Source organism: Limulus polyphemus, unplaced genomic scaffold (genome assembly GCF_000517525.1).
Source record: "Limulus polyphemus unplaced genomic scaffold, Limulus_polyphemus-2.1.2 Scaffold4393, whole genome shotgun sequence".
NCBI classification, from domain to species: Eukaryota; Metazoa; Arthropoda; class Merostomata; order Xiphosura; family Limulidae; genus Limulus; species Limulus polyphemus.
Genome location: NW_013670003.1, coordinates 9,591 through 19,123, shown reverse-complemented (window position 1 = coordinate 19,123; position 9,533 = coordinate 9,591). Strand labels below are relative to the sequence as shown.

Genomic DNA, 9,533 nt, shown 5'->3' with positions numbered 1-9,533 from the left:
GTATCCGTTAACTTGTACACAAAGTATCCGTTAACTTGTACACAAAGTATCCGTTAACTTGTACACAAAGTATCCGTTAACCTGTACACAAAGTATCCGTTAACTTGTAGACAAAGTATCCATTAACTTTTACACAAAGTATCCGTTAACTTGTAGACAAAGTATCCATTAACTTTTACACAAAGTAACCGTTAACCTGTACACAAAGTAACCGTTAACCTGTACACAAAGTATCCGTTAACCTGTACACTAATTATCCATTAACCTGTACACAAAGTATCCGTTAACCTGTACACAAAGTAACCGTTAACCTGTACACAAAGTATCCGTTAACCTGTACACAAAGTATCCGTTAACCTGTACACAAAGTAACCGTTAACTACGTTTTCTTTACATGTAAAAGTAGCTTAGAAACTCAGACTTTACCGAGAATGTAAGATGTTTCATAGCATAGAAATTTTGATATTCTAGTGCTTGTGTGTGTGGGTGTATCGTTTACTAAGTGTAAAGGCCTTATTTCTAGAATAATGGCTGTTTTTTCACTGTGTTAGATGACGCGACTCGTCTTCCACTTGTTGGACTCGTATCACATATTTTTCTCTGTGTTATTAGATTATTGTTTATGTTCTGTCAACTGAAAGGTTTATAGACAAGGCGAGTGAAATACTGAACACGAAGTACTTAAGTAAAAGCTTTCGTTAGACGAGTTTTTAAATATGTGCATAACTCATTATCAGTTACTTGAAATGGCTCTAAATCTGTACATAGGAATCCTGTGAATCGTAAGGCAGATATTTCTGTAACATCAACGTATTTCTCTCCAATAAAAAAGTACTTTACTTAACCACGCGTAGTACCTTTGTTATTGTTCGACAGCGGAAGTCACGTGAGGCTGGTAACACGTGATGAGTTTCTAGAAGGATCGGGGGATATCACGAATAATCCAGTATTTACTAAACGCCCTCTTTTCCTGTATATAAGCGCGCCAGATAAAGCGAGACGATTATTCGGAATTGGATAGCAGATAGAGAGATAGAGACAGATAATTGAGTCAATTGAGCGGTAGTGACCGTAAGTAAAATGCGTGAATCGTTGTGAATTATAGCGTGTGTTTAAGTTAAAGTGACTGTGGAAATTAAGTGTATTACAAAGTTTGTAACCAGAGAGAATAAACTAGTTTTAATTAAGAAAGGACTCGTATCGTTGAAGTTTCTCGGAAAGAATTTTTACGGGAAATTATCAAACGAGCAGATACGTAACATTATGTCTTAGTTCAGCGATTCTCAGTCTATGATTCGTAAGCGCCTTTCAGATAGTTCGTAGAAAGGTTGAATAATTACGGAGAGTAAACAGCGGCGTAGTGATTTCATTGTGGTCTGTCGATATATATTGTTACGTCTCCGTTCGTTAGTTAATTTTCCGTAAATTCGTTCCGACGAAACTTTAGCGACACAAGTCCTTTCTTAAATAAAACTGGTTTATTTTTTCTGAATATAACTTTGCGATACACTTAATTTCAACAGTCGCGCTATAACAAACGTTATGACTCACGTCTCACGAGCTCGACTTCAACAATACTCCGTTCAATTACTCATTGTTCCGTCACGTTGTGAACGTCTTATATATACCAGACTACCCCCAATCTAGTAGTCTCCCGATAATTCACGAAGAATCGAGAAGGACGTGGCGTGATACTAGTCACGTGACCTCGCTGACACAACAATATATAATGTTACTTTAATATCACTAGATATATATCATTTCCATACCTATGTTATTGTTGTTCTCTCTTTGGACGGGTTCTTTTAAAATATTAGGTGAAGTCCAGTCAATGTGAAGATGACAAATTAGTTTATTTTTCCTGAACGTTTCTACACGCCTGTACACTTTTGTACTTTGTAGGCCTACGTTTACAAATGTCGTTCAAACAGAAATACCACTATAACTATACTAAGACTAATGAATAAACTTTCTGTACATTTCCACAGCTGATCGGACAAGTAACTGCATAAAAGATTTAGCTAACACTGATCCAAATACTTCACTGAAATTGCATACTACCAACAACAAAAACGTGCTGAGTAACTACTAGCTAAAAGCAAAACACTCAAGCAACTCAATAGTCATTCACTGTGTTCTCGTACGTATACCTCTAGCCTAGTTTCTAGACACTTCACAAAATCTCTTGATCACTAAGTTCCCGAATATTCTATTTATGACTTACTTGATCTTATCGTGATATCCCCTCTAGCTAATATAGCTTACAATAATAGCACTCTATAAGACAACATAAAATTTAGAGAACAAAGTGATATGTTAGTCTACCTAGGCCGTCCCAACCATTAACTTAAACTTGAAAAAACAACCAAAGCCAATCCTTATTTATCAAGCCTTCCTTTAAACTACCTTGAATTTACTACATCCACCACATCTGAATGCAACTCATTATAAAGACCACCTACCCTGCTAGAAAAATAAAACTGCATTAGCAGAAGATGGCTCATACCCTGCCAAAATTTATATTTGTGTTCCCTAGTCCTTTCTCATCATTAAGTAAGAAAAAAGATGATTCATCAACATTATCAATTGAGAATCTTAAATACCTCAATCAGAACCACTCAAACTCTTTGTTTATTTGTTTGTTGTTGTTTTTCAAGGGAAAGCAATTCAGAGATCTTACCATTTCGCGTATGACAACCTTTTCATTCTAGATACCATCGTAGTACCCTCCTCTAAACCCTTTCCAACAGGTCAATGTCCTTTCTAAGACTGGGCACAGTACCGCCTCAATACTGAAGTATAGATATGTAGATATACTTATAACTTGCAAAGTTTTGTCCAGACTAACATTAAAATTCAGGTTTAAGAAATAATGTGAATACCTTTGAATTATTTAAAAATGGGAGGAGTTTTGAATTGGTTGTGATGGTAACAATAAGCAGTACACTGCCTTAATGGCGACATCCAACGATGAAGCATAAAACTAGCGGTAGCTGTTAGTACTTGCAACGCTGAAATACGGGGTTCGATTCTCCATGGTGGAAAACCTGCATATATCCTATTGTATAGCTGTGCGCCAAAACAAACAAAGTATCGTTTTATCGAATGATTATAAAAACAAAGTAAAAATCTGTGGACGGCGATCATATCGTTTTTATGAACTGAAAGTATTTTATTATAAATAAATAGTTCACTTTTCAGACTGATGTGGCGCTGATGTATGACGCTGTGAAGCTTTTTTCTGCTGCTCTGCGTGACCTTGACAAAACTAACCGAAAGATCGTCGTTCCCGCAATTTCCTGTCAAACAGAACAACCTTGGACTTACGGAAGAGATATTATTAATAAAATGCGACAGGTATATTTTTGTTACTTGCTTTTGGTGTCTTATTATTTTCAGATGTTTTATATTTGGAACTAAAAGGTATGGAAAATAGTATTAACCTCAATTTTGTTTTTTACATTGTCGATAAAAGTGGTAGAAGTGAGAAAAAAGCATTTTTTTTAGATTTTTTTTTAACTTTAATCATACCTCTAGATATATATATATATATCCTATTTTTTTAATGTTGCTTTAGTGTGTAATACTTTATCGAAAATTAAATATTTTCGTCGTCCGTTTCTATGACAAGCACTATTTGGAAGATTATTGAAGATGAGTTATGATGGGTTTTTTTTCGGTATTCCAATTTTAGATCAGCGTCAATGGCTTAACAGGAAACGTGAAATTTGATAAGTACGGTTTCCGTTCGGATTTTAATTTGAAGATTCTACAGCTGACCCAGCAAGGACTGAAAGAGGTACTTAGATCTATAAACAGCAATTAGTGGACAACTTCTAAATTTAATGTATCGTATGCGATTTAAAATTGGTTCGCATAAAGAAAAATATATCACAAAATAGACTTACAAATACGAGACCGATTATGTCCAAAACGAAGTTAGTACACACAAGAAAATAACAGAACTAAACAGTTTTAAACATAGAAAATAGCTGGTGCTTAGTTTCTGTCAGAGTTTACCGAATTCTGTTTGTTTTAACGCTTTCATTTATAATCAGGCTTTGAGAGGTCTATACTTCATGTCCAAGGATTGTTTGTTTGGAATTTCGCACAACGCTACACGAGGGCTATCTGCACTAGCGGTCCCTAATTTAGCAATTTAAGACTAGTGGGAATGCAGCTACATCACCACCCACCGCCAACTCTTGGGCTACTCTTTTACCAACGAATAGTGGGATTGACCGTCACATTATAATGCCCCCACGGCTGAAAGGGCGAGAATGTTTGGTGAGATGGGGATTCGAACCCTCGACCCTCAGACCACCTGACCATGCCGGTCCGTCAGGTTTTTGATCTGACAAATTAGCCAAAGGTCTCTAATCTGACCATTTAACAAAGGGTCTCTAATCTGACCATTTAACAAAGGGTCTCTAATCTGACCATTTAGCCAAAGGTCTCTAATCTGACCATTTAACCAAGAGTATCTAATCTGACCATTTAGCCAAGGGTTTTTGATCTGACCACTTAGCCCAAATTCGCATAAGACACTGTTCGAGCTAAAACTTATAATTTCACACTGTACGTCTTCCAACAAAAAATGTCCAATAACCACAGGAAAAATGTCACCTTGCGGAACCAATTATTTTTACTTCTGTTTCAACAAGCAACAACGTATTTCTCACTCGTGTTTTACGTAGAAATTATGTGAGTTATGTTGGTTGTTCTCCTATTTTTTAAATTTTACTTTTTGTTTCTTTATATGGTTGACTTTGTGACTGGAGCTTCTGCATAAAGAAATCTTAAAATCGAAACATCGAGACAGTAAAATAGTCAGGTCTCTCTGGAGCTACACATAATTTTTTTATACAGAAAAATATGTTTGCACTATACTTCAATTCCTTTTGCGTAATAATAATAACAAAAATATTTATTTAGGGCAGAGGCGTACCTAAAGTATTTGGCACCCGAGGCGGACCATTCCTTTGGACCCCCCCCCATAAATAATTTTAAAATTTAAACACACAGATAATATATTATATTTGCAAGTAGATTTTTAAACAGTACAATATTGTCATAAGCAAACTAGAAATAAGAAAAATGCAGGACATTAAAAATTCAGTGAACAGGTAATACCGCATTTTATTTTCTTCAAAAAACCGCAGAAAATCCAGTCTCAACGCTAAGCCTTTTTATTCAAAGGTAAATAGAGAGGATTTACAGTCCCTACTTTTGAGCCCTAATTTCTGCAAATTGATCAATGACCTCATCAAAATTCACCTTCTTTGCATATTCATGTTCAATTGAAAGTAAAGCCAGATTTGCCAATCTTGTCTGATTCATGGTCGAGAGAAAGAAATTTTTTATCAATTTCAATTTCGAAAAACTTCTTTCATATGAAGCAATAGATACACAGACAGTCAAAAAGAAACTCAAACACAGTGACAAGCTTGGTAGAGATTCACAAAAATTACATTTCAGAATAAACTCCACAAACTGTAATGTTGTCCATTTCTTTGCCTCTTCAACACTGATTTTAGCAGCTTCCAAATGCCTCCGAAGTCGTCCAATTTCCACATTGATATAAGAGAATTCATCGAAAATCTGCGTCAAATTTGGAATATACTTCCGAAGTTCTTCTTCTGTTGCAACAACCAAAGTGTTTGGCTGAATAACAGCGAAGATTGACATAATTTAATCCATTGTCTCAGAAGAGGGACCACCATTCATGAACACGAGTTTCTATAACATCAGACGATGCATTTATAAACACTTAAACATCACATACCACATTGTCAAAAATTACTGGACATTCGTTTAAGTACCATGATATTGTTATAAACACTACCACTTTATGCTCTATCATAATTATTTAATGAAACATACCTCATGTATGTAGAGTCAGAGTGTCAAGTGCACTAGTCTTGGAATGTTAGTTGCACCCGGCTGGCTATGCTCAACAAACTGATGACTGAAGGTCAACAAGCGTTCGCCTTTCGATGTAATTTTTATCAAATATTTAATTTTTCGTTTGAAAATTTTGTATTGCCAATAAAAATGTATTTTATAGTGGAAATTAACATTAAGTTGTTGTAATAGTTTTAACATTTTTTTTCTTACTTTGGCGAATTTTTCATTTGGTTTGAAAACTTGTACTGGTATTTCAACTCTTCCGATGGTGCTCCCCTCTCATCCCCCTTAGTACGCTACTGACTTAGGGTCATATCATTCAGAATCAAACGTCGGTTTCGTGAAGTCGAGATTCAATCAAATATTTCCTACTTCTATTCACCTACAATATGGCTTTGGTTATCCAATCAAACTCGAGCATATATATTTTGTAATGTCTCAGAACCAATCAATTTCTGCCTTGGTTCTCATTTATCTAAAGCATTATAAGACTAATACCTGAACCAGATAGCGATTGGTCAAACGGGATGATAAAAGATGTTATTACCCAGTATATTTTGTATATCAACTCCCCACTCCCTAAACCCAAGTCGGAGGTATTAGGTATTTTCTTACGCCAGGTTTCTTAAATTATATTATATTACTGATTACTGACTGTTTGCTGTTGATTCAAGTTTGGAAATTGTTTCTTTTAGATTGGGAAGTGGAGGCCACGATCAGGAATTAACATGACAGGGAACTTTTCCAAGGCTTATGAAGAAGCCATACAGTCGCTGAAGAATAAGACACTTATCGTGACAACCCTTCTTGTAAGTTAGGTGATTATTTTTAATTACTTTCATAAGATGCATTAAAAATATGTGCTATCTTAAAACTGCATATCATAGAGTGCACAAAATGTTAGGAACTGAGTAAGACAGTTTAAATAAATCGCTGGCACATCTGTCAGGCTAGGCTGATATGTTAATATGAAAGCAATGAAACCCAGTAATCAGGAAGAAGAATTTATTAAAACCACTTCATTAGGAGCAGTGGTGAAATTTCTTTAAAGAAGTACAGGTATTTACCTTTAACAGGACCTGGCCTCACTGTGTATCTACTATAAAGTTAAGTACAGGTATTTACCTTTACCAGGACCTGGCCTCACTGTATATGTATTATGAAGTTAAGTACAGGTATTTACCTTTAACAGGACCTGGCCTCACTGTGTATGTATTATAAAGTTAAGTACAGGTATTTACCTTTAACAGAACCTGGCCTCACTGTGTATGTATTATAAAGTTAAGTACAGGTATTCACCTTTACCAGGACTTGGCCTCACAGTGTATCTATTATAAAGTTAAGTACAGGTATTTACTTTTAACAGGACCTGGCCTCACTGTGTATGTATTATAAAGTTAAGTACAGGTATTTACCTTTAACAGGACCTGGCCTCACTGTGTATGTATTATAAAGTTAAGTACAGGTATTCACCTTTACCAGGACTTGGCCTCACTGTGTATCTATTATAAAGTTAAGTACAGGTATTCACCTTTACTAGGACCTGGCCTCACTGTGTGTCTACTATAAAGTTAAGTACAGGTATTCACCTTTACTAGGACTTGGCCTCACTGTGTATCTACTATAAAGTTAAGTACAGGTATTCACCTTTACTAGGACTTGGCCTCACTGTGTATCTACTATAAAGTTAAGTACAGGTATTCACCTTTAACAGGACCTGGCCTCACAGTGTATCTACTATAAAGTTAAGTACAGGTATTCACCTTTAACAGGACCTGGCCTCACAGTGTATCTACTATAAAGTTAAGTTCAGGTATTCACCTTTAACAGGACCTGGCCTCACAGTGTATCTACTATAAAGTTAAGTACAGGTATTCACCTTTAACAGGACCTGGCCTCACAGTGTATCTACTATAATGTTAAGTACAGGTATTCACCTTTAACAGGATCTGGCCTCACTGTATATTTAGTGTAAAGTTTTCTGGAAGTTAACTGCCCCCTTTTTGCCCTACACAATTGAACTGCGAGAAAATAGAAAATTACAGAATTCTGTACGGGTTTTTAAAAGAGAAACGGTGTTTCACTTGTTGGTATTCCAAAAAGAACCGGTACTGAACAACAGTTTTGTGAAGTATTCAAACCCCCTTAATAGTAATGGAAGTTCTAGACAGATATTAGGTTGAATTCAATACAAAAACCTCTATACAAAGATTACTAAAGTATGATCACTGTTGAGGCTGGAAATGACAATTTGAAATTAATTTTTTTGCGATTTTAATATAATTGATGTTTACATGTAAACGTGTGTATTCTATTAACGTCAAAAACACTGGAATTTTACTTGACTTTAATATTCTCAATATCATAAATTATGTAATACATAGATTTAATAATGTTCAGAAACGTTATTCCGAAGATTATTGTCTATAATGCAACGTAATTATCTTTTATTGCTTATATTTTTATTCTATATTTGATGGAAGTCTAATAGAAGTGTTTCGTCTAGAGCGCCCCCTACATTATACTTAAAGAAGATCGTAATAAAGCTCTGACAGGGAATGATCGATATGATGGTTACTGTATGGACTTGATTCGAGAGATTTCAAAGATTCGAGGATTCAAATACGAGATCAAAGAAGTAGGAGATAAAACTTATGGGAAAAAGAACAAGCATGGAGAATGGAATGGGATGATTCGAGAGCTCATAGATGGGGTAAGGATAAATCTTCAATCTCATTCTTTACCAAGCTCATGTACTGTCTGGCTGACATATTATTACATATTCTCAGGCTTAGGGAGTCTTACCAAGCTCCTACACTGTCTGGCTGACATATTATTACATATTCTCAGGCTTAGGGAGCCTTACCAAGCTCCTATACTGTCTGGCTGACATATTATTACATATTCTCAGGCTTAGGGAGCTTACCAAGCTCCTATACTGTCTGGTTGACATATTATTACATATTCTCAGGCTTAGGGAGCCTTACCAAGCTCCTATACTCTCTGGCTGACATGTTATTCCATATTCTCAGGGTAAGAGAACCTTACCAAGCTCCTATACTGTCTGGCTGACGTATTATTACATATTCCCAGGCTAAGGGAGCCTTACCAAGCTCATATACTGTCTGGCTGACATATTATTACATATTCTCAGGGTAAGAGAACCTTACCAAGCTCCTATACTATCTGGCTGACATATTATTATTGTATATTCTCAGGGTAAGGGAGCCTTACGAAGCTCCTACACTGTCTGGCTGACATGTTATTATTGTATATTCTCCTTTGCTTTCACTCATATGTTATTCGAAATATTTTATCCCATTGGAGTCTGAATCTGATAAACTTAGTCAATCTCGAAACCAACCTTACCAAGTAACATTATCGTTATGACTCTCTATTACTGCCTCAGTTACTGTTTAAATTCGTTAAATCTTCTACTATTTGTAACACACTTTTTTGTTCTTGATTTAACTTGACATCTCAGTAGCTATAGTATCACTGCAAACCAAACCTGTAACAACAGTATATTTTATAGTTTGTTTGTTTGTTATGGATTTCGCGCAAAGATACACGAGGGCTATCTGCGCTAGCCGTCCCTAATTTAGCAGTGTAAGACTAGAGGGAAG

The 9,533-nt window shown here is 35.7% G+C and overlaps 1 protein-coding gene across 1 annotated transcript in view; it reads left to right on the top strand.

The window, feature by feature from the left end:
- Positions 1-9,533, top strand: part of LOC106471075 (glutamate receptor ionotropic, kainate 2-like) — a 39,414-nt gene that overhangs the window by 20,297 nt on the left and 9,584 nt on the right. Inside the window, exons 7-10 of the mRNA XM_022399703.1 lie at positions 3,202-3,357; positions 3,695-3,799; positions 6,603-6,716; positions 8,414-8,620. Coding sequence (XP_022255411.1) covers positions 3,202-3,357; positions 3,695-3,799; positions 6,603-6,716; positions 8,414-8,620 — 582 coding nt within the window. The remainder of the gene's footprint in view (positions 1-3,201; positions 3,358-3,694; positions 3,800-6,602; positions 6,717-8,413; positions 8,621-9,533) is intronic.